General features: G+C 55.1%; 1 protein-coding gene across 5 annotated transcripts in view; it reads left to right on the top strand.

The window, feature by feature from the left end:
- The window catches only part of RGS3 (regulator of G protein signaling 3), a 76,397-nt gene that overhangs the window by 12,043 nt on the left and 39,690 nt on the right, over positions 1 to 24,664 (top strand). For 3 of the 5 annotated variants that reach the window (XM_064393417.1, XM_064393416.1, XM_064393418.1), the window contains 12 exons: positions 31 to 125; positions 946 to 1,014; positions 1,671 to 1,731; positions 3,171 to 3,261; positions 3,866 to 3,933; positions 8,242 to 8,323; positions 9,002 to 9,107; positions 9,710 to 10,043; positions 10,414 to 10,453; positions 13,712 to 13,899; positions 15,485 to 15,568; positions 21,786 to 21,897. In XM_064393417.1, the coding sequence (XP_064249487.1) occupies positions 31 to 125; positions 946 to 1,014; positions 1,671 to 1,731; positions 3,171 to 3,261; positions 3,866 to 3,933; positions 8,242 to 8,323; positions 9,002 to 9,107; positions 9,710 to 10,043; positions 10,414 to 10,453; positions 13,712 to 13,899; positions 15,485 to 15,568; positions 21,786 to 21,897 (1,330 nt within the window). Of the gene's footprint in view, positions 1 to 30; positions 126 to 945; positions 1,015 to 1,670; positions 1,732 to 3,170; positions 3,262 to 3,865; positions 3,934 to 4,010; positions 5,589 to 8,227; positions 8,324 to 9,001; positions 9,108 to 9,709; positions 10,044 to 10,413; positions 10,454 to 13,711; positions 13,900 to 15,484; positions 15,569 to 21,785; positions 21,898 to 24,664 lie in introns of those variants that run through there. The other 2 variants (XM_064393421.1, XM_064393419.1) reach the window with 2 other exon arrangements.

The raw sequence follows: 24,664 nt of genomic DNA, 5'->3' as shown, positions 1-24,664 counted from the left end.
GTTAACACGCTGCTTGTTTTCCTCCCAAAGATGTCCATTGTGCCAGATGCTGACTGGAAGTGCAGGCAAAAGACGAAGACAGTGCCAGACAGCAAAAATCCTGTGTTCCATGAGCACTTTGTGTTGTGAGTATGGCAGGGCAGAGGCAGCTCTGGGCCATCCCTCAGCACCGTGGCACACAGAGCACTGGGGACCCCGTGCCACTGTCCCAGGGCTCCCTCCCCACGCCACAACCCCGTGTTTGCTTTTGCTTTGTGATCTCTAATAAACACTCAGCACGCCTGAGCAGATCTGCTGCTGAGATGAGGAGTGACAGCCATTATTCTGCTGGTTTTTGTAGCTGAAGTGCCTTGAACTTTTGGGCAGAGCTCTGCAGAGTGGTCAGCACACAGCATGGCAGCACAGCTCCTGCATGCTCAGACTGTCTTGCTGGGCAGGAGTTGGACAAACACACTCCATTTCCTAGACCTGGCACCTGCAGTAGTGTGACTGAGGCAGGTAAAAGGGTTTCCTACAGCTCCAGCATGTCTCTGCATGGGAAAGGAGCTGCATGACTTGGTGTGAGTAGAGCTTGTCACTGCTGGTGACAGCAGTGCCAGCCCTCTGACCCATGCAGGGCTGGATTTGGCACAGGGTGGTGGTTTCAGAGCATGAACTGTGGCTTGTTCCTTGCCCTTACCCTTTGGTGTTGGATGTGTCTTCCTGCAAGATTATTTCCCCCCGAAGCCACGTGAGTGGTGTCCCCACGCCGGCCCAGGAGAGGTCATATCCCCTCGCAGCTGTCTGTCAGGAGTGAGCAGATTGCTCTTTGGGGAGGTGCTGCCGTGCTCTGTGCAGACTGGAGGAGAACACCTGGCTGTGAGGAGGCTGAGGAGCCTTGGCTGTGAGGGCAGCCCCTGCTGAGTGCTCCTGGGGAGGCTGATGGGCTGTGCCCTCTTGTTACAGCCCCGTGAAAGAGGAGGATGAGCAGAAGCGTCTCCTGGTCACGGTCTGGAACAGAGAGAGGAATTCCAGGTAAGGGGCTGCCAGCTGTCAGAGGATCCTTTTCAGATGGGGCTGTTGTGGCAGAGACTCTGCCCCTGCTCTGGTCACCCCATGAGAGCTCCTCCAGGGCCCTGGGCCCCGAGGGCTGGCCCTGACCTCAAGGCTGCTCTGCTCCAGGCCTTGGGCCAGGGATGTCCAGCTGGGGTCACACTCGTGGGCAGCCAGAGCTGGGGAGCATTGTGGGCAGCAAACCCTGCCCTTGCCATCAGTGCTGCTTGGTAGCCACCATCTGGGCCAGCATTTAAACCCTGTGGCTGCTCGTGCCTGCACTGTTGGCCAAAGCCAGGTGGGGCTGGGACCTCCCCTCCCTCTGGGGACAATGCAGCCAGGGCACCAAGGGGCCTGGCACCTTGCAGGCTGTGCTGCCAGCCAGGCTAGTGCCACCTTGGCCAAGCTCCTGCCAGCACCAGGTGGGCTGGAGGTGACCAGGGGGTTTCAGCCCAGCTCCTCCTTGCCCTGCAGGTGTGCTTGCACCATATCTGCTCACACCAGGGGCACGTCCTGGGCACTGCCTGGCACCCAGCATGGGCAGGATGGTTGGGGTCTCCCTGAAAAGGGGTGCCGGGGGGGATCTGGTGCTCCAGCAGGCGTGTGCTGACAGTCCCTGAACTCTGCTTGTCCTGCAGGCAGAGTGAACTGATCGGCTGCATGAGCTTTGGTGTGAAGTCCCTCCTGTCCCTGGACAAGGTAGCCCTGTGTCCCAGTGCAGGCTGGGGGGCTGGGGCAGGGCTCTCTGGGCTCTCTGGGCTTGGTGGGTGGATGGAAACAGGCTTTTCCTCAGAGGGAGGTGCCTAGGGAGTTCCCTGCTCCCATTGCCAGGATGGATGGGCAGTGTGAGGCTGGGGTTGGTGTGGGTGCTGGAGATGGGTGGGGGCTGTTTGAGGAGGGGTCCTGGCACAGGGGATGTCACTCCCTTCTTGAGGGGCACAGAGTGGCAGTGACTGGGGGTGCACAGAGCTGTCCCCAGCACACGCTGCCTGCCCAGTTTGCAGGGAGGGGACACAGGACACGGGGCCAGGCTGGCACGGGTCACATCTGAGATGTGGGTGAGGGGGTGTGATGGTGGGGCACCTGCAGGGGTCTGCCTGATTCCCAGCCGTGTGCTGATGGGCAGAGGGCAGCCACAGAGGTCTTCCTGGCTGTTCCTGCAGGAATTCTGCCAGAATCCCTGTCCCTGCTGCGGCAGGTTTGACAGTGCTGCTGCCCCAGCCTGGCTGCTGCTCGTCAGTACAGCTGCTCTGCCTGCCTCGGGCAGGGCTGCCGTGCCAGCGGCTCCCAGCGACCACCAGAGCCTGGGAACGCTTCATCCCGTGGGAGTGCTTCATCCCATGGGAATGCTTCATCCCGTGGGAGTGCTTCATCCCATGGGAACTCTTCATCCCAGTGGCCAGTGGGGAGGGGTTCTGTCCCTGGGCAGCAGAGTGTCTTGGCAGGCTGTAGAGGTTTCATGGAAGTGTTAATACATCCCCTGAGCTCACAGAATCACAGATTATCCTGAAGACACCCACAGGGGGCATTAAATCCAACTCCTGCACAGACAATCCCACCCTGCGCCTGAGAGCGTTGTCCAAATGCTCCTTGATTTTTTTAAAGTTTCACTGCTGAGGTGTGGATGCTTTCATAGCAGGAGACTAAAAAGGAGCTGTTGGTGGTGGTGGCCTGAGGGGTGGGTGAGAGGTGGGTGAAGCAAGGCCTCCTCTGAAATTTGGACAAGTGAGGTGCAGGGCCTCAGCAAGGCTGAGATGGGGTCCTGTCCCCTGGCTGCTGCATGATCCTGCTGGATATCCCTCTAAAAACCTGGAACCATGGTGCTTCAGTAAAAACCTGGAATCTTAGTGCTTCAGTAAAAACCTGGAACCTTGGTGCTTCAGTAAAAACCTGGAACCTTGGTGCTTCAGTAAAAACCTGGAATCTTGGTGCTTCGGTGTTGCTCGTTCCCTCCTGCAGGGAGGATGGAATTTTAGCTGTAGCTGAGAGCAGGACTGTGTGTGTATGTGTGTGTGTGTGTTTGTGTGTGTGAGCAGGTCTGGGCACCTCTGTGGCTGTGGCTGGGGCAGCTGCTGCCCTGGCTGGCTGCAGTGGGGCAGAGCAGCTGCCCTGATGCCCAGCTGCTCCCCTCCCCACAGGAGATCAGTGGCTGGTATTACCTCCTCGGGGAGGACCTGGGCAGGACCAAGCACCTGAAGGTGGCCATGAGGAGGCTGAAGCAGAGCACAGGTGTGTCCCACCACAGGAGTATCCCAGGGGTGTTGTCAAGGCTTGGAAAAGGAGTCACTGCTGTGTCTGAAGCTGTGTGTGGAGCAGCCCCAGTGCACCCTGTGCCCTGCAGGCACTGCTCGGCCCTGTGGTGCTCTGTGGGCACTGGTATCCCAAAACCTTGTGGGGTGGGGATTTTGGCTGGTTCAGCAGTCCCTGCTCTCCCCTTCAGCCTCACTTCTGGGGCTCTTTGGGGATCCCAGCCCTGCAGCCACATCTCTCTCTCTTGCTTGGCTTGTCCTCATGCTGCCTCCTGCCTCTCAGACTTGGGGCTCATTGCTGTGGCCATGCTCTCTTTGCCCCTGGGGTCTGGGCTGGATGTTGGGGAGCTTTTTCTCCTGCCTTGGTCTCACAGTGCTGCCAGGGTGTGGAGCAGCAGAGGCTGGCACAGGGCAGGGTGGGGCAGCAGTGCCTGTCTCAGGTGTGCAGCCACCCTCAAGCTGCTGCCTGGAGGGGCTGTGCCCAAGCCATGTGAAGATCTCATGTGCAGTGTGGCATTGTCAGGTGTTCTGTCACACTCATGGGGCCTTTTCCTTTTTAAAAAATGTTTTAAAAATCATTTCAGAAGTCAAGCCAGGAAGTCAAGGTGCAGTCCAGGAGAGCCAGGACGCTGTGACCCTGCAGCAGCTGAAGGTGGGTGTGACAGGGCTGTGACCCACCAGCACTGGGAAAATGTGGGGTCGGGTGCCTGCCTGAGGGGTTTCCAGAGAGCCAAGGGACAGTGTGTTAGTGAGGGTGATGCTGAGGTGAGGGAGCTCTGTCACCTCCCTGTCACACCATGGCTGTCACAGGCAGTTTGTTACCCCAGTCGGGACCCAACTGGTGGAGGGGGTGATTTGGGTGCTACCTCCCCTTGCCCCAGGGACCTCCTGTTTTCCAGTGTGTTCCCACTCCAGACAAAGCACCAGCACTGCCTGGGATGCTGGGGCTGGGGCTGGCAGGCTCCTGCCCCACAGCGTGGGCCCCTGCCTGGTTCTGTGGCTCCTCGGACACGTCTGCTCCTCTCCTCCTTCCAGGACCGTGTGCTCTGGGAAGGGAAAGGCCCATGGTGGAGCCTGGGTGATTTATAGGAGAGGCAAGGATGGGAAATGGGAACACAAACACATGGTTTGCATCGGAAACGGGGCTCGGGCGGCCCCGTGATTTATCTGTGCCGAATTCCGCCCTGTGCTTCCCTCAGCTGCATTTGCAGTTATTTGTTTTACAGCGCAGGGCTGAGCAAGACAAACAAAGCCAGCGCCCCTCTCCTCCCTTCCTCTCCGGCAGTCGCCACTGACTTGAGCAGTGGTGGCTGGGAAGGAAGGCTGCTCCTCCTTCCAGCCCCAGCCCCAGCCCCAGCCTGGCAGCGTGGCTGCCCGGGACAATGCTCTGATGGCTCTGCCACCACGGCTCTCCTGGGAGTGCTGAGGCTCCTCAGCTCCCTCCCTGGCCTCCCTGGCCCTGCCACCCTCGTTACTGTGCATGAGAACTTAGATTTCGGGTTCCCCCCAGCCCTCCCTCCTTTATCATCCCCTGTAGGAGTGTGGAAGGTGTTTTCTTCTCTGTTGGAACCCCATCTCCAAGGAGTGGCAGTGGGGCAGAAGAGCATTGCTGGGTCTCCTGCTGCTGGCTGTGCTCAGAGTTCCTCTTGGCCTTTAATTCCCAAATTCCACCATGGATGCAGCTCAGTTGACCTCGGTGTTTCCCCCTTGGTGACTATGAGCACTAAGCACGGGGACGTGCATATCCTCTGGGTCTGTGCTTTCAAAAACAAACTTTTTCTTTTTTTTTTTTTTTCTTCTATAAACCCAAACCTCTGATATTTTTATGAGCGTGGAGTCGTGTCCTTCATGGAGTGAGGCTCTCACAGCCAGTGCCTGTGAAACGCCGCTCAAACATCCTCCAAGTGTTTGTGAGAACGTCGCAATAACAAAGTGCTCCGTGCGCCTGAAGAATGCCACGGGAACAAAAGCCACATCAACAGAGCTGGGACTGGGGAATACTAAAGAGTTGACAGGAATTTTAATATAAAACTCTCTCCCTTCCTCGTCAGTGAGGGTTTTCAGGAAGCCTCTGGCTTATCGTAAAGCGGCATACAGCGCTCGCAGGGGCCGGGGAGGTGAAAGGTGGCTTCCTGCCATTCTTCTCGGGAGCTGGGTTCCCATGGGCGGTCATGCCAGTTTGACTGGGGCTCCTTGGGCTGTGAGGAGTCCGGGATCGCCGCGGGAGCCGCGGGGTTTTCATGGGCTCCAGCCATGAACCGCTTCAATGGACTCTGCAAGGTGTGCTCGGAGCGGAGGTACCGGCAGGTCTGTATCCCCCTGGCACCACCCGGGGGCTGCAAGCCTGGGGCAGCTCTCGTGCTGTGGCTGGATGTGGGCAATGGATTTGTAGAGGATTCTCAAAGCTTGACAGAAAGCTCACATAGCGTGTATCTGTGTGTAAACTTTGAGGTAAGAAATGCTGGCTTAGAAATGCTGTGGAATGGGACAGACATTGTTGAGAGAGAAATGGAGCCAGAAATAAGTTTCAAAGGATGGCCTTGCAAATAAGGCTAGATGCTTGGGAGAAATAGAACTATGAAAGATGCATTGTAGTAGGACCCATGAGGGGTAATTTTGGCTTTAAGGCATCTACATCATGGTGTGGCAAAAAGCTGATAGGCCAAGAAATGCTTATAGTGTATTGTAATTAGGAAATAGTTAGCTTCTGATTGTGATGGTGTGAATTATAACATCTGTATTGTCTCACCCTTTACATGAGACTGAAAATGGAATTAAAGTTTTTAAAATGCCTCTCAATTGCCCCATCTCTGGGTCAGAAAAGGGCTTAATCTGACAAATGGACTCTGTGGGTGCTGCTTGTGAGGCATCAGCTTGATATTGTTCCCATTTGTAAATTACAGTGAGGCTAGAAGGAAAGCATCTTCACATGGGTGCCTGTGGTGGTCTCTGCCTGTTGCTGCAGTGGAGAAATCGGCAGGGAGGGGTGCTTTAAAAATATATATAAATTATTAAAATATAGAAATATATGTAAATATAAAAATATATTTACTGTACAACTTGCTGGTAGCATGCTAGTAGTAACAGTGTTAAGCTGCAAGGTGTTGTCTTAATTTCCCCCTTATTAGAGAAGAAGCAAGCACAGCAGGCTGCTACTGCCTCTTTTAAAATGATTTTAGTGTTTTGGGGAGCCAACAGCACTTGTTTGCTGGGGAGTAGCTTGCTGTGCTGGTTCCAGTTCTCCCAGTGCACAATGCCAGGTACTGCTTTTCCATGTGCAGATCCCAGTCTCCTGCATTTCAAAGAAATATTCTCTCTGTAGTCTGGACTGGGACTCCAAGCTCAGGGTCAGCTTCTCCCTGTGCTCCTGAGCTCATTGTTCAGGTTATTCCAAAGCTGCTGTGGGGGACAGCAAACACTGGGAATTACAAAAGCTGCAGAATTCCAAACCCAATGCTCCCTTCTTGCCAGGGCTGTGGTGACCATCTCGTGCACGACAGCTGCTCTGCTTTGGCTGAATAACAACTGACTCTGCTTTGTCTCTTAGAGCTCCTAAAGTCTTTATTTTGAAAGTTTCCTCTGCGTTTTCTGACAAAGTTTGGGTACATCAAGCCTCCCCACTCATGGCAGCCCAGGCAGGTGCTCATAGTTGTTTAGCTCTGTGCATGGCAGCAAAAATGGGCAAAAAATGGGCAATGACTGCCTGTGATGGCCGTGGTGGTGGGAGCTGAGGAGCATCAGCCGGGAGAAGCTGTTCTTCAGTGGCACAGGGCAGGTGGGGGGCAAGGTCAGCCAGCTCAGGGAGGAGTGGGAGCCCTGACACAGGGAAAACCTTGGGCTGGGAAGTGCCCGTGGAGTCTCTGTGGTGGGAGAGATGGTGCCTGGCTCCTGAGGTGCCAGTGCTTGGTGTTGGAGAGGAAAGTGGAGGATCTGAATATCCTGAGCTGGAAGGGACTCACAGGGACCATGGAGTCCAGCTCCTGGTTCATTCAAAGGTACAGAGCCACCTCTTTGAGGAACCAACAAACTCCAGAGAGAAAAAAATAGTCAGTGCAATGGGACTGGATGTGTGTTTTGATCCTGCCAGGGCAAGCCAGTTTCTCTTTTGAAGTCTGATTTTATGCTGAGCAATCACACAGGGACAAGGTTCAGGGAAATGAAATCTTGCTGCCTTTGCCCTCCTGTGGTAAAGGAGTGAGGAACCATATCACCTCCTTGGCAACTTCTGCTGAATTCCTCATCTTCCTTCTGCCTGTTTGTTCTCAAAATAATACATTGGATTTTTAATTTTCTCTGTCAGTAAAACAAGCATCTTGACTAATGTCTTGGGGGCTAATCAGGTATTTACAGGATCTGTCATGCTGAGCTGCTGCTGGAAGCCAACATCAAAAAATAACCATAATTTTATTAATAAGCTCAATGCTCCTCAAATCAGGAGGAGAAATGAGCCTAAATCAACCCAGCATCCATCCTCTCCAAACTCAGCGAGGGAAAACACACTGAGCCCAGGGAAGGCGTGATGCACACAGATGTCTGGAGGACAGGAGCGTGCTGAGCTCGCAGCTCCCTCCGGAGCAGGGGAGTGCTTCTATTTCTGTATTCTCCAACAGGAAATGAAATGTTTAAGTGATTTGCTTAGAGAAGTCAGTGTCAGGGCCAGACTGCCAGGTTTTCCTTTCCAATGGCTTCTCAGACCTTTCCTTACACTTGGAAGGGCTGGGAGCAGAGTGTGTGCTAAATAAACCCTCCTTTTGTGGCGTCCCAGAGAGCCTTGGCTCCATCTGGCACTGCCTTTTGGCACCCTCCCCTCCCATTACCCATGGGGGTCTCAGTGACAGCCCTTCCCCATCTCTCAAATGCCATGAGGCAGCATTTCCAGGGGCTGTGGGGCAGTGTGGGAGTGGGGGGGGATCATCACACCCAGTGGCTGCTCTCCCACCTGACAGGTGTCTCCCTGCAGATCACCATCCCTCGGGGCACTGATGGCTTTGGCTTCACCATCTGCTGCGACGCCCCAGTCCGTGTGCAGGCAGTGGACTCTGGTAAGAGACTGGATCCTTTCCATCCCTCTTGATTTGAATGAATTATGGCTCATTTTTTGCTTCCCAGAGCTGGTTGTGATTCTGGAGCTCCCACACCTTGCAGGACTCTGGATGCCTCCAAGAAACTTCACTAAAAGAATTCTCTGTTGCCTCCTATGAGGTCAGAGGCCACTGGGTTAGCACTGTGTCACTATTTTGGCACTGTTTTGCAGTAATTTGCTGAGATTTTGTTCCCTTCCCTCTCCAACCTGAGAAGTGTCTGGTTGGGTGACCTTCAGAAATCATTTTGGAGGAAAACAGGTCAGAGGGGAGCAGGATGGTGGGAATCCTCATTTCCCTGAGCAGATCCTCTTGCTGTGGACCTGTGGGATAGACTGGTGCCTCCAGTGTGCCCTGTTGCTCCCCACTGCACCCCATGAAACATGGGAATTTCATGCAGTAGCTCTGAGGGAGCCCTGATGGCTCTGTTCTGGTGCTCTGTGTGTGTGGATGTGCTGCAAGGTGAAGCTTCAGGTTGGCTGACCCCACTTCATTTTCGGGTGTGGGTATCAAATGGCATTTGGGGGAGTGAGGAGTGCAAGATGTGGAGCTCTCTGAGTGTCTCCAACCTCCAGAGCTTCTTCTCCCCCTCCCACTTGGCCTCCTGCCTGGCAGGTGACTGGAATTTGTCCCTCTCAGGTGGCCCAGCAGAGAAGGCCGGGCTGCAGCAACTCGACACGGTGCTGCAGCTGAACGAGCAGCCTGTGGAGCACTGGAAATGTGTGGAGCTGGCACACGAAATCCGGTGAGCGCTCCCAAAAACCCCAGGGCAGGGAGAGGTGCTTTGGGGGAGCCCAGGGCAGGGCAGTGGGAGCACTGAGTGACTGTGGGAGGGGGAAAGCTCCGAGGGATGCAGGACACTGGGAAAGGATTCCCTGGAGGAGAAGGAAGGATGCAGGAAAGGATTCCCTGGAGGAGAAGGAAGGATGCAGGAAAGGATTCCCTGGAGGAGAAGGAAGGATTCAGGGAAGGATTCCCTGGAGGAGAAGGAAGAATGCGGGAAAGGATTCCCTGGAGGAGAAGGAAGGATGCAGGAAAGGATTCCCTGGAGGAGAAGGAAGGATTCAGGGAAGGATTCCCTGGAGGAGAAGGAAGAATGCGGGAAAGGATTCCCTGGAGGAGAAGGAAGGATGCAGGAAAGGATTCCCTGGAGGAGAAGGAAGGATGCAGGAAAGGATTCCCTGGAGGGGAAGGAAGGATGCAGGAAAGGATTCCCTGGAGGGGAAGGAAGGATGGAGGGGCTGGGGAGCACGGGAGAGGGGCAGAGGCTTTGGAGGGAGGAAGGGCTGCAGGGCTCGGTGCAGGACACGGGGCTCCAGCCCTGATTTCCCCACCCATCTCTGCCAGGAACTGTCCCACGGAGATCATCCTGCTGGTGTGGAGGCTGGTGCCTCAGGTGAAGCCGGCCCACGAGGCCATGCCCCGCAGGTCCTCCTGCAAATCCACCTACGACCTGCAGTGCCCCCCCAACAAGCGGGAGAAGAGCGGCCCCGCGCAGGCGGAGCAGCGCCGCAGCTGCCACGTCCTCTACGATGGCACCGAGGGGCTGGGGCTGCACACCTGGGACAGGTACACGGAGCTGGGCAAGCGGGGCCAGAACACCCTGCCGGCCCTGTCCCGGGTGCCCTCTGCTGCCGACCAGAACTACATCATCCTGGCCCCTCTGAACCCCGGCAGCCAGGTAGGGCTCGGGGGCTGCAGCCTCTCCTGGCCCCTGCTTCAGTCCTATCCAGCATCATCTCTAAATATTTGCCAATTTTACAAGCCACACCTCTGTCCCTTGGTGGAGCTTTCACTGTTTTCCTAAAACATTTCCCTGTTGCCTTCCCTTAGGGCTCACCCCAGGGTTGTGGGAGGATGTGGGGAGTGTTCCTACTGCACAAGACCACACTATCAGTTATCGTTCTCCTTTTCTGCTGCAAAAATGTTTTTTTTTCCCTATCTGAAGTGCTCTGGCTTGGCTGGGTTTGGCATGTTATCCTCTGTAGCTGCTTGTTGTCCCTGTACCTGGGGCCTGCTGCAGGTGACCGTGTCCCCTCTGTCCCTTACAGCTGCTGAGGCCCGTGTACCAAGAGGACAGCACCACTGGGGGTGAGTTGTGCCTGTGCTGGCCGTGCTGCTCAGAGCACCCAGCTCCAGCTGGGCTTCCTGCACCATCAGCTCCTTGTCCCAGGCCCTGCAGAGGCTCGGGTTTGAGGGCAGGAGCAGCAGCCCAGGGGTTTTGGGATCTTCCTCCCACTGTGGCTTGAACCCAAAAGCAGAGGGGAGAGGGGCACGGGGTGAGAGGGTCTGGGGAGCCCTCAGAGGGCTCTGCTGGTGGGGACTCCCAGGGCAGGCTGAGAAGAGGCAGGGGGAGAGCTCTGAGCAGCCTGGCTCCCATGTGTCCCATGGTGTGTTCTCCTCATCCCTGAGGCTCTGCTGGGAGAGCTGATCCCTGCTCTGAGCCTCCTTCAGTGCCACAGGAGTGACAGTGGCTGTGGCTCACATCAGTGCCAGATTATGCCACATTTGGGGAATATCCAAGCCCTGGGCTGCTGCAAAATCTCTGGGCCAGCTCTCCTCAAAAAACCTTTGCAACATGAACTCGTAGCACAAACCACAGCTGTGACAGGAGTGTGTGGCATGCCTGGAGCTCCCTGGGGATGGCTGGGCTTGTGGGAAGAGTGGGCTGAGGTGGGTGGCAGGGCTGGGCACTGCAGGAATCCAGGTCCATGTGGAAATACCCCTTGTCTGCTCATGGACTGGGGAGCTCTGGGAGGCTGTGCTTGCCCTGGCCTGCCTGGATGCCCTCAGGATGAGCTGTGGAGGAGTGTGAACCCCTCAGCATTCCCTGTCTGAAGGCACAGCTGGAAAGCTGGTGCTGTCTCTGAGGTGGGGCTGTGTCCAGGGAAAGCCAAGTGTGAGGCTGGCAGAGCCATGGGGAGTGCTGGGCAGCAGGAGGGAGCAGTGTGGGCCAGGCCCCCCTGCCTCGGGTGCTCCAGCCCTGGAGCTCTGCAGCCAGGAGAATTTTCCACTCTCCACTGCAGGGGATGTTTTGTTCTGTGGATAATTGCAGCTCTTTCCTGCTGTTTGTGGATCCTGTGAAAAGATGAGCTGGACCACAGGGACTTGTTCTTACAGTGGGGTGGGATTTGAAAGGCTTGGCTTCTTCCCGTAGCAAATTTTGGATTTTCATGGATTTGTTTTTAATTATTATTGTTCAGAGGGAGGGAGGTGTCAGTTACCCTGAGCAGGGATGAAGTGTGGCAGCACAGAGCTGCCCACCCAGTGGCAGGAGCTGACATTTGGGTGTGTTTCTGTGCCAGGACCTGTGCAGGTGATTATTTCCTGTGATAAAAGGAGGTGATTTAGGGATAAGAGCAAAAGCAAATCCTGAACAGGCCAGACAGATCTTATCTGGCCTGTGCTGAGCTGTCTCTTGTGCTTCGATGTTATCTGGCAGTGCAACCAGGAAAAAGGGAAGAGGGAAAATGTCAGGATTAATGCACTTAGAGGTGGAAACAAGCTCTTAGGTCGTGAGGGTGCCCCCAGCAAAGGCAGCTGCTCCAGCCAGCAGTAAACAGCGAGCTGGCTTCCCAGCCCAGGCTGGCTGGCTCTGCTGCCTTTATCTGGGAGTAAATGTGCTATTTCCTAATGCTTAATGGAATATGTAATGCTGGGCAGGTTTGTGTGTTTGCTTTGGATGAGACCTTATCTGCCCTGGGCCATGGTCAGGAGTGTTTTGGCTCATTTCTGCCTGGGAAGGTTCTGGGCATCCCTTACAGTGTGAGGGTAAAAGGCTCTGTGGTGGAAACAGGAGCTCCAAAAAGCTCTGTGGAGGGAGCAGGAGCTCCAAAAAGCTCTGTGGTGGGAGCAGGAGCTCCAAAAAGCTCTGTGGAGGGAGCAGGAGCTCCAAAAAGCTCTGTGGTGGGAGCAGGAGCTCCAAAAGCTCTGTGGTGGGAGCAGGAGCTCCAAAAGCTCTGTGGTGGGAACAGGAGCTCTGGGGTGGCTGCAGGGGGGGAAGGAGAGATGCTGGGGGTGCCCAGGGAGCTGTAGGAGTGATGCTCATCCCTGTGGGGGAGAAGGAGAATGCTCAAGCTCCTCACCTGGATATGTTCAATCCCAGTGGAGAGCTCTGCCTGCAGCCCCAGGCTGGCTCACTTCATCAGCTACAGGAGGAGGGAGGAAAGAAATATGTTGATTTTTCAGTGGAGCTTCTTCTGAAGGTGTGAATTTTTTGTTGCAGAGCCATGCAGTTCCTGTTGGGTGTGTTGCCTGTGAGTTTTAGGGCAGAGCACAGGTTGCTGGTGTCCAGCAGGACGTGGTCTGGGCTCTGCTCAAGCAGCTGGGGTGGGAGGGTGCAGGAGAAAGGCTCCTGTAATCCCTCCTTTGAGTGAGGATAACTCTCTTCAGGGAAGAGGGACAGACTGAAAACCAGTCAGGCTGCTTGGGCCCTTTCCAGCCCAGAATGTAATGCTGAAAAACAGAGGATGATGTGATGCCAGCCTCATGAACAGTGAGGTCATCCTTTATAAATACACCCAATGTCTGAGTAGCCACTGTTGCAGCAGCAGGGATGGATCCCAGCCATGAATGTTTGTAACTTCTGCCTCTTTCTCTGACACCTCCAATCTCAGCATCTTCTGAGAACTGTCATTAACCCCCTGCCCCATGTCATGGCATTCCTGCACTTTGCTAATTCCATGCCCAGAATCCAGAGCAGGCAGGACTTGTGTGGATAGAAATGTTGAAGTTTAAACCCTGGCAGGGGCTTTAAACCCTGGCAGGGGCTCTGAGCTCTCCCTGGAGCCTTGTCCTCTCCAGGTGAGCACCCCCAGCTGTGCCAGCCTGGCTCCAGAGCAGAGGGCTCCAGCCCTGGAGCAGCTCCATGGCCTCCTCTGGATCTCTCCAGCAGCTCCAGGTCCTTCCTGTGCTGGGACCCCAGAGTGGACAGAGCACTGCAGGTGGAGCCTCACGAGGGCAGATCAGAGGGCAGAGCTGGTGGGATGTGCTGGCCTGAAGCAGAGCTTGCTGTGCCCTCCCTGGGGTCTGCTTGTACCTTCCCAGCCGTGTCTGTGCTGCTGGTGGCACCCCCTGAAGTCCTCAGGCCACCAAGCAAGCAGCTCTGGAACAAAACCACCCAGGGGTGTCTTGTTTGCCATTAGAAACAATGGAAAGTGCTGTTATTTTGTGAATCCCTGGGACTCCTGGGTAGCTGAGTGATGCCTGTCCCTGCAGCTCTTGGCTCCAGCAGCTCCCCAGGATTCCCATGCCCTCCTCCAGCATGGGAGAGCAGGGCTGAGCTGCAGTGGGCACAGCTGGAGCTCCCTCCTCATTCTGAGTTTCCTTCTGCCTCCTCTGTCCATCCAGGGAATGGCTCTAAAGGGAAATCCCACACGGGCTCTGGGAGGAAATCCAGGCTGATGAAGACTGTGCAGACCATGAAGAGCTATGGGAACTACCAGAACTGCACCATAGTGAGGCCTCACATCCCCCACTCCTACGGCACCTACGTGACCCTGGCCCCCAAAGTGCTGGTGTTCCCCATCTTTGTGCAGGTCAGTGCAGCCCCTGGGGGCTGGGGTGTGCTCAGTGCCCAGGCTGGGCATCCATGCCAGGATCTCCTTCCCAGCAGGATCCCTGGCTGGACTTGGCACATGCTGGGGCTGTCTCAAAGGGAGCTGTGTCCTGCCCAAGAAATTCTCTGTTGGATTTTTTTTCTCCTTTTCAGCTTTCAAATCTGGCCCTTGCTACTTGCTTGGGTCAGGAGGAGGTGTCCCAGCTTTTGGGCTTCAGAGCTAACTTTGGAGCTGCAGCTCAGTGTGGTTCTTCTTGATGGTTCTTTGTGCTCAGTGTGTGCAAAGGGGTTTTAGTTTAGCTGGTGTCACACTAATATTTAGGCAGCCAGGGCCAGGGCCTCATCATCCTCACAGGGAAGGATTTCTCCCCAGTATCTCATCCAACCCTGCCCTCTGGCAGTGGGAAGCCATTCCCTGTGTCCTGTCCCTCCATCCCTCATCTAAGGTTCCTCCCCAGCTGTCCCAGCCTGGCTCCAGAGCAGAGGACAAGGATTCAGAGCAGTAATAGTTTGACAGGGAATGTTCTGCCTCTGCAGGTCCATGAGCTGATTTTAGACAGCAGCCCTGAATTTGTTGTTAGTAGCTCTAACTCCCTCCGTGTCCTTCATTTTGTCCTTCATATGGCCAGAACCCCAAAAATCTCATCTGCTCCATGTATTTAAGTGCATTGCTGATGGATCCCTTCCTTTCTGAGCCCTTTGTCCTCCTGTGCCAGTGGCAGTGGCATTGTCACCTCAGCTCAGCCTGGTGGCTTCCTCTGGGCTGAAACCATGGCCCACATTCCCTGTCACTCCAGCCTGAGCCGTGGGCTGCCTGAGGCCAGTGTGGGCTGGCTGGAGCTGGGGACAGTGTTTGGCCACCTCCTTCCCCCTGATGGCACCTGGCTGAGCCCTCAGCTTGTTTCAGTAGGAGCACAACTGGCACTTTCTGCCTCCTTACTCCCAAACCTCATCCTGGATTGTGCCTGGGAATTTGCCACTTCAGGAGCTGCTTTTTCTCTCTGCACTGTCACACCTGCAGGGCCCTGTGCAGATCCCCTCCTGTTCCCACTGTGCTTCTCCCAAGGGTGCCCCAGGGTTTTTGTGCACTCAGGGCACTGAACCTGTCAATTCTCCAGCACTGACTGGGGAGCTGGGTGTGGCACAGGAAGAGACAGGAATTCTTAAAATTTGCTTTGAGAGTGATGCACGCCATCAGGTACAAATGCTGGTGCCTGAGGGACGTGGGAACCTGACGTGCCAGCACTGTGGTTGTGCTTCCTGCTGACAAACACCCATAACCACCCCCCTGTGCAGAGCAGCCCCCGTCAGAGGCAAGGGCTGCTGCCTTTTCACAGCTGGGGCTGCTGGAGGTGTGAGTGCAGGCTTTGTTTTCTCCTCTGGCTGGACTGCAGACTTTGTGTCCTTCTGAGCACAGTGCGGGGTGGCTTCTCCCCGAGTGAGTAACAGCTCAAAGTGAAGACAAAGTGGGTTTAGTGGGTGGAAAGTGTATCTAACCACACTGCCACTGGAAGGTTTGACTGTTTCTTTTGTTTCCTTTTTTCTTTCTTCCCATCCAAATGTAGCCCCTGGATCTTTGCAACCCAGCCCGGACTCTGCTGCTGTCGGAGGAGCTGCTCCTTCACGAGAGCAGGAACAGGACTACACAGGTAAAACTCTTCCACATTGTCTGAGCTCTCCAAACCTGCTCCTCTGCTGTCTTACATAGCGGATTGAATTGTAGAATCACCATGCTTTGGGCTGGAAGGGACCTTAGCTCATCCAGTCCCATCCCATGGCAGGGACACCTCCCACTGTCCCAGGCTGCTCCCAGCCCTGTCCAGCCTGGCCTTGGGCACTGCCAGGGATCCAGGGGCAGCCACAGCTGCTCTGGGCACCCTGTGCCAGGGCCTGCCCACCCTCACAGCCAGGAATTCCTTCCAAGTATCTCACCTAACCCTTCCATCTGGCAGTGGGAAGCCATTCCCCCTTGTCCTGGCATTCCACACCCTTGTCCTTGTCTCCAGCTCTCCTGGAGCCCCTTTAGGCACTGGAGGGGACTTTGAGAAGGGACTGGAAGGAACACCTCATTACCTTGAGAAGGGAAATGTTTCATTGTGCAGTGATTATATGATACTTGGAAAGACTTCTAGACAGTTTATTGTGGGATAAAGTAAATATCAAAACTCTTCTGTGCTAGAAATCAACTGTTGTTCCTGTTGCCTTTGGGCTTACAGAGAGGAAACTGTGGGTGGCAAATGCACTTCAGTGACAGCCCAGCAGACTCGGGAGGAGGGGGTTTGAGGATATTTTGTGCCAGGTTAGAGAAGCACAGAATGGTTCAGGCTGAAAGGCACCACTGGAGGTCATCCAGTCCCATCCCCTTGCTCAGGGATCCCCTGAAGTCACTCAGGATTGTGTCCACATGGCTTTGCAGCATCTCTAGGGAAGGAGAATCCACTAGAACCTGAACCAGACAGAGAACTTGCTGCAGATGTTCTCAGAATTTCAGTTCCTGAAACAGCTCACATGTTCTGTCCAAATTCCTCTTGCTCTTCTTACTTCAACTTTTCTGCCATTCTGCTGGTGAAGAGCTGTTGGAGCTCTGGGGACACAACAGGACTTTGGCACCCTGGGGATGAGAGAACTTTTACCATCCAAACTGGCAGGGTTTGGATGTGTTGATCACATTTGCTGCTGGCTTCTCTTGCATCCAGCTGCAAAGTCTGCAAAGCCTTGGAATTTGGGAGAGAGGCAGAGCCCACTCATGCACTGCTAACCAGAGCCATTTCTTCTGGGGTAATTTCAGAGGATCTCACAGAGTAATTTGGGGTTGAATTCAGTAGGAGTGAACAATGCCTCATCTTCACAGATCTGTAGAGGAAGTTCTCCTTCACTAGTTTAAGTTTCTGGGTGGCCAACAGCAGAAGGCCAGAGCCACTTCCCACCACTGGCCAGTACAAAACAGTAGAAGGTTGTGCTAAGTGACTCCTCTCTCTTTCTGGTTTTCATTGTGTAATTCATCCCTTGCTTTGACTTGAATAACTTTTCCCTTTTTTTCTGCCAAAAAGTACATGAAAATACATGACAAATTCCACGACTGATTAGAAAACTTGGCACTAACTTTTAATTAACCCCATTCCCTGTCTGTCCTCCTGTCCTGTGCTGCTCAGGGTCTTCTGGGCACCTGCAGGAATGAAACCCTGTGAGAATGAAACACTGCTGGTTGTGTGGCACAGCTGTGCTGGATGGCTTGGGAGTGCAGCTGAAGTCAGGGAGCTCCTCCTGCCTGGGCTGGAGGTACCTGCCTTCAGGTCAGACTCAGATATTTGGAGTAACAGCCAAACGTGGAATATTTATGGATAACTAATGCTGTTTGCAGCCTGGGTGGGGTATGTGTGCATGTGGGGGTGATGAAGAACCCCAGGACAAGTGGGGTCCTGTGGGCAGGGTCAGGAGGGAAGTGTCTCAGGGAAAGGACTCTGCTTAAGATGCTCTTGGGGTGAGCCTGGAGCTGGGAGAGGATCTCCCAGCTGGAGCTGGTGCCAGGAAAGGGCAGGATGCAGGCCAGGAATGTGAGGCAGTGCTGGGGAATGTGGTGCCCTGGGGCTGTGCTGTCTGGGTGAGCTGGCACAGGGGCAGGGCAGGAGGGGCTGAGGCAGTGGGGTGAGAAATGAGAGGAGCTGAGGGGAAACAGCCCGTGGTGCTGAGCCCATGCTGGCAGTGACAGTGGAGAGGGCAGTGCTGGGTGTCACTGTGGCCCTTGGGAAGGCTGTCTCATGTCTGAGTGTGTGGCACAGCCATGGAAGCCTTTGTGGAGCTTCAAGGAGCCCGTGCAGGTCTCTCTGGAGTGCCAGGCTCTGCTTTGGTCCTGCTGAGCTGTGAGGGGAGAGAACCTAAACCTCTGCAGCCAGCAAGACCTAAAACAGCCTGGACACCACAGAGCTTCCTTCCCCTGGTGCAGGAGGGCTCTGACTCCTCTCTTTGCTGGACTTGAGTTCTTTCCCTCTCTGCCTTCTCTGGTGCCTGGGCAGAGGCTGTCTTGTGTCCAACCAGTCCTTTCTTCCTTGCTGCATGAGGTTTTCTGTTTTCCCACTGCTCTTCCCACTCAGCCTCTCTCAAGCTGGGCTCCTGTGCTTTGCAGGACTGTTCTCTGTGTGTTATTAATCTGCTTTACCTGAGAGGCTCAAGAGAGGAGGGCCTGGGTGCAGGGGATGGAGCTGCAGGTCCTGCTCCTTTCTTTTTCTCCCAAACCCCCAGATGCTTTTCCCTGTGGCAGTTTCCACATCAGGCACTGCACCCTTGTCCCTGAGCAAACTCTCTCCCATCTCCTGAAGGAGTCAACCTATCTCTCTGGAGGCTTGCCAGGGTCTGTCCTTTCCCTGACCTTACCTCTGGGGCAATCCTTATTCAGGCCTTAATCACATCCTGTCTAGACTTTGCTGCAATTCCCACTTTTATGGCCTCCTGAAATCCCTCCAGCCCGTGGAGTGCCAGGGGAGCCAGCGGGTGATGGCACACGGGGTGTCCCACCTGCCCTTTGGCCTTGTCCATCCATCTCCAATGGACTGGAGGCCTCCCAGAGCCCTGAGGTGTCTGCTCAGCCTGGGCCATGCTCTGCCCTCCTCATCCCTCCTTTCTGCCCCTCTGGCAGGGCCTGCAGGTCAGGATGGGCCTTCGGAGTCCTGCAGCCTCATGGATGGGCTTGGCTGGGCTTGTGCTCCTCTCTGTAGAGCAGGAGGCTTTCTCCTCTTCCTCTCTTCAAGGCTGCATTTCTGGGCACCTTTTCACGGTGATTTTGTTGCCACATTTTTCTTCCCAAGGTGTGGTATTGTCTCACTCCTGCCCAGGGCAGGGCTCAGGGGCAGTCCCAGGGCAGCACACTGGCCCATTGCTCCTACCTTCCCTCTTGACTTTCAGTTTCTCCTGATTTCCCTCTTTAAACATGTCCCTGTCTCCTGTGCCAGTGCTTTGCCACTTATGTCCTGTAGCTGCTCAGGTCCCTCAGCAGAAGAGGCTTTGCTGTTTGTGGTGCAGAGCACACCCAGATGAGCAGTGTGGAGACATCAGGGTCAGCCTCTATGAACAACTATTCCCCCCTGTAAAATCTGTTCAGAGCCCCCTAAAAGGTCCATGTGACGATGGCCATGTGGCCTCAGCCACTCCAGCAATAACCCAGGGTGCCATGTCTGTCTTGAGAGTCCTTCTGTCCTGGCAGCTCTTGGATTTCTGACTGTGGGGTAGGAAATCACTTCTGCTAAATACCCAAAGCTACTTTGACCCTCCAAGGAGCAACTCTGGTGAATTCTGTGACTTTCCTGGGTGAGCCCAGACAGTTGTGTTTGTTTGTTTGTTTGCTCTTGGCTTCTAGGAGCCCTGTGGTTTTTCAGGGTAGATCTGTTTGCCAAGGGCTGTTACAGACAGGTCACCGCCCGTCAGCGTGGGATGGCAGCCCAGGGCAGAGCTCCACGTTACTCCTCCAGTCTCCCCTTATCCCTGCTGCCCTGGGGTCGTCCCTGAGTCCCCTCCTCAGCTCTCAGGTGGGGGATGTGTCCAGCTCCAACCTCCAGGTCTGCCAGAGCTTCAGGCCCCGCAGTGCTAGGCTGCTTGTGCCCCTGCCCCTGCCTCTGCCCTTGTCCCTGCCTCTGTCCCTGCCTCTGTCCCTGCCTCTGTCCCTGCCCCTGCCCCTGCCCCTACACGTGGAAGGGATACTTTTGTTTTTCCTGCCAACAGCCTGGAGGAGCAGAGGCACCTCTATCAACTGCTCTCAGATCAAGTGTCTCCCTGGAAGCAGCATCTGACAGAGATGCTCCTACAGAACCTGCACTGGATGTGCTTTTACCTTCTACATCCTGCATACAATCCATCCCATCTTCCTGTAAAAGCTCAATGCTACCTGTAAATTCTTAGCCATGTAATTCCATTTCCAAGATCCCCTATTGAAACTTGATTGCTTTAGGAGTGATTTTCCTGCTGCTCCCAATCTTTTTTCTACCCTTTAAATTTCCACAGGTAGTAGGTTTTCAGTTTCTTTCCTCCATTTCTGTGTGACTGTTAGCTGATCATGCTTTTTTCTCCTTCGCTTTGGGTTGCTATTCCCAAAATCCCTTCAGCATCTCTTCTTTGGGGTTGAGGGACCTGAGATGGCACCAGACATGTCCCAGAAAGTGGCACACCTTTGGCACAAGGTGGGCATGGGATGAAGGTTGCAGTGCAGTTTCTACCTGGTTACTCCTTGTCTTACCAACAAGATCAGAAGGAACGAAGAGGGTGGATGTGGGCACAAGGCCAGCAGAGTGTTGAGAGCAGAGGAAGGGATTTTCCAAATAACACAGAGAAGAACATCCCCTCCCTGGTTTCATTGTCAATTAAAGCTCCAGCAGCAGCTTTGTACTTACTGAGAATCCCACAAAAATGAACTTACACTGCAAGGAGAAATCTTGTGGCGAGGGCTTGGTTTTGGGTTTGGAGCCAGATGCTCTTCCCTGATGTGAGACACCCCAGCTTGTGACAACTGTTACTCAGCTTGTCCTCCTCAGGATGTGTCCATCAGCCACAGGCACAAACTGTGCTGTCAGCTGGGACTTGGTCCCTGTGGGAGCAGAGTCACCTCCCTGTGCTCCCTCCCACCCCTCTGGGACTCTGGGTGTTGTCTCCTTTTCCAAAAGCATTGCTAAAAGACTACAAAGCCTTCCTTGCTGTGGCTCAGTGTTGCAAAGCTTTCCCTTTGCCATGGGAGGTTTTGGGGGGCACCCCAAGGCCCTCACCCTGAGCAGGTCTGGCACCTGCTGTGCCACTGTGCCACTGTGCCATTGCCACCTTGCAGCTGCTCTCTGGCATCTCTGGTGGCCAGGGACAGCCCCAGGGCACGGCTGGGCTGGAGCTCAGGGCAAGGCTCTTCCCCCAGAGGGTGCTGGCACTGCCCAGGCTCCCCAGGGAATGGGCACGGCCCCGAGGCTGCCAGAGCTCCAGGAGCCTTTGGCCAGCGCTGCCAGGGATGCCCAGGGTGGGGTTGGTGGGGGGTCGGGACAGGGGCTGGGCTGGGTGATCCTGATGGTCCCTTCCAGCTCAGGACATTCTGTGATTCCATGATTCTGTGATCTTTGAGGCTTTCTGTGTGCCCCAGCTCCTGGAGGCCAGGACAGGTTCACACCTCAGCTGTGGCACTGAGCTTCTCATTCCTGGGGGGCTTCGGGTCCAGGATCTCCAGTGCAGTGGAGAAACCTATTCTTATTTTAAAGGTCCCATTAATCTGAACTGATTGGACTGGGGACCTCAGGCAAGACTTTTCCCACTGGCCTGGAGGAGCCCCCAGCCCCTGGGACACCTGAGGCACTGCTGGAGCACAGCTCTGGGAGACACTCAGCTGGTGCTTCCTGTCCACCCCCAATGTGGTTTGAGGTGTCAGGTTTGTCCCCTGCAGCTGCTCTCTGTGGGTCCTGTCCTTGTGAAAACCAAACTTTACTTTCTCACTGAGAACAGGGAGGAGCTCCTCCGTGAGGGTGATCAGAGTGATCAGATTTGCTTTCAGGCTGCAACTTCTGCAGTGTGCTGGGATTAGTTGGCAATTTATTCCCTCCTCCTGCTGTGATTTGTAACTGGTGTCAGTGGGAAGTGACAGGAGGGAGCAGAGAGGGTGTGTTTGTGTGGCGTGGAACTGCCAGGCAGGTTTATCCCTCCTGTCACAGGACTCCACAAGGCTCAGGAAGCGGCTGGCGGGTGAGGGGAGCCTCATCCGCAGCTCGCTGGGTGCAGCAGCCAGCAGCCCCTTGGCAAGGGCTGTCTGGGCTCCCTGGTGAGGCTGCTGCCTCTCCCCAGGGCAGAGGACATTTCCAGGACACTGGGTGCCAAGAGATGAGCTCCCTATAGCTTCTCCTGTGCTTCCAGGTGACTCTCTTTGTCTACTCCGACCTGCTGCTCTTCACCAAGGAGGACGAGCCCGGGCGCTGCAACGTGCTGAGGAACCCTCTGTACCTGCACAGTGTCAAGCTCCAGGAGGGTGAGTGTCTGCAGCAGCAGTTGGAGGCATTTGGGAGGTTTCTGGCTGCTAGCAGCAAAGGTTTCTGGCCAGCAGCACCCCACTGTCCTGTTGCTTCCAGTGTCACCAACCAATGCTTCCAGGTCATCCTTCCTTGCCAGCACCACCCCTGCTGTCCCTGCATTTACCTGGGAGCTCCATCTCCTGGGACACCTCAGGAGCACCCAGGCCCTTTCTGGGTGCATGTCTGAGGATCTGGGCTGGCATTCCCTGGGTGGTGTCACACTGTCACAGCAGGGACTGACCAAGGCTGGGAAAGGGAACTGAAGCCTTGAAGTTTCCCCCACGATGCCTCGAGGGAGTTCAGAGATTGCCTCCAAGCGTGGCTGGCCAAGCTCTGATGACCTTTACTTTGCTGTTTTGCTTTTTTACTTCTCTCTTCAGCTGCCCACGGTTTCCCTGTTGCTCACATCCACCCCCCTGCTCACCCCCCTGGGGAGGAAAGAGCAAACCCTCAGAGCAGGGCTGGGGACCTTGCCCTCACCCTGCACCTTGGCTGGCACCTTTTGTGTCCAGCTGAGGGCTCAGGGAGGGCTTCTAGGGCAGGGGTGACTGGAAATGGGTTATTTCAGGCTGTACAAAAGACTCCTTTAACTTCTCGTGGTCTAAAGATGAATAAGGGAATTGCTCTACCACATCCTATTTGCTATGGTGGAGCCACTTCTTGGCCCTGGGCCCAGTTTCACCTTGTTCCTTGTGTGGTCTGGTTGCTTTTTGGGTATGGGCTTGTTTTATGTACAGTTACCTGACTGTGCCACAGCTCCTCCTCCAGCCCAGGCAGCTGCCCTGGGACCCCACAGGGGAAATCAGGATGAGATAGAAGGAGAAACTTTCCTGTCAGGAGGTTGGTCAGGTGTTGAGCTGCCCAGAGAGGTTGTGGGATCTCCATGCTGGAGGCGTTCAGGACTCCTTAGTGCCCTGGGTGCTTTGGTCAGGGATTGGACTCAGAGCCCACCAGAGAGGCCCCTTCCAACTCAAATTACTCTGGAAGTCATGAGCAATGTCTTTATGCAGTCCTATGGCCCTGACCAAAAGGAATAAATCCAGATCTGGGCTGCTTCTCCATAGGGGTCTTTTCCTGGCTGAATTTTGCTGCTTCCCATGACTTTTCCCAGCTGAGCCACGAGTCCTGTGGATGGACTGTGTCTCTCCACATGCATCACGCTGTTCTGAGCTCAGTGCTGGACACCAGTTGTTATTTCCTATTTCCAGCAACAATTCTGTTTCCAGATGAATTCCCTGACCTATTTGGTGGGAGCAGAACCACAAAGGAGGGAGATGGGGCACCACAGAGCCACAGGCCTTTGAGAAAAGCATTGAAGCCTCCCTGGGCTTTGTTGAGTGCATTCTCAGCACTGCTCATTTCTTAGAAAGAGACAAAATAGATTGTTCCTTCTTAAAGTGCTTTTGGTCAGCTCCTGGACCGTGTATGTGTGCTGCCCCTGGCTGCTCCCAAAAAGGGAATTTTGGGAATATTCCCAAAATATTGGGGAAAGGCTGGGGAAGAGCTCTGCTCTTTTCACCTGTTTGGAGAAATCAGCTTCCCTGGTGCTGCTCCTGGCTCTGCACTCCGAGCTGTTTGCAGCAGCACAGGATTGTGCCACCCCACCTCAGGCACGGTGGATTTGTGAGCAGTTTTCTGCCACTTCTTTCCTTGTGGCCATAATAACTCAGCTGGATCATGTCTGGAATAGCTTCCCAAGGCTCTCCAAAGGAGATGGAGTCCCTGCAGCACTGAGCCACCCCCCTGCCCTGGGAATCCAGCCCAGCTGCTGTTCAGGCAGCTCAAACCCTCCTGCTTCGGGCAGGGCTGCTTCAAAGGCGGCTGGAGAGAGCACGAAGATGTCTGTCCCTTTTGGCAGGGATTTGCTGCTGCTCTCCTGAATGACTGAAAGGCACATGAATAGGAACAGGCGTGTGGCTGCCTCCAACAATTGAGACATCTCCGGTGCGCTCAGGGCCATTGTGCTGTTTCCTGTTCCTGCTCTGTGCGAAAGCAAATCAGTCTGATCTGCCTCACAATGCTCTCTCTTCCTGCTTCACAAGCCCAGCACCAGGCTGATGAGCTGGCTCCCAGTGACACAGGGCTGGCTTCCTCAGCAGGCACTGTGGGAATTTCCACATGCTGGGATCCCGGCTCCCCCCTCGCCGCTGGGTGTGCTCAGCTTTGGGACAGAGGAGCACTCCTTTATCCCACTGTGGGAGCCCAAACCCAGCTGGGATCCTGCAAACAAGGGCTTCTCATGTGCTGCTTTGCTGCCCTTGACATCCTAGCTTGCTGTGTTTGCAGCCCCAAGATGCTCAAGAGGCAAGAGTGGGATTTATGGGCCTTCCTTGGGATGCTGGAGAGCACCCAGGGCTTGCACCCTGCCACACTCCCCCAGTGGGATGAGCTTGTCCCCTCCTGGCAGCTGGACTTGGATGTGCTCAGCAGCTCCCTCCCTTCCCACACATCCAGGGCCTGGCAGCACCTTGTCCTGGCTGCTGGATGCAGTCCCAGCCTTGCTGAGCAGAGCTGAGGATTTGGGGTCAGGGTGCCTGCCCTCACCAGGGCGTTGCCACAGCCCTTGGGCCATGCAAAGGAGCAGATCCAGCTTCCCTCTTTTCCCATCTTTCTGACCCAACACCAGGCATGCAAATCCTGAGAGCAGCAGGTGCTTTCCATGGGCTGCACAGGAAGTGGCAGAGGCAGAGAGGTGCTGGGAGCTGCTGCTGTGCTGGGTAAGGC

The sequence above is a fragment of the Passer domesticus genome, chromosome 18, assembly GCF_036417665.1.
Source record: "Passer domesticus isolate bPasDom1 chromosome 18, bPasDom1.hap1, whole genome shotgun sequence".
Taxonomy (NCBI): Eukaryota; Metazoa; Chordata; class Aves; order Passeriformes; family Passeridae; genus Passer; species Passer domesticus.
This window is presented reverse-complemented; position numbering and strand designations above follow the sequence as displayed.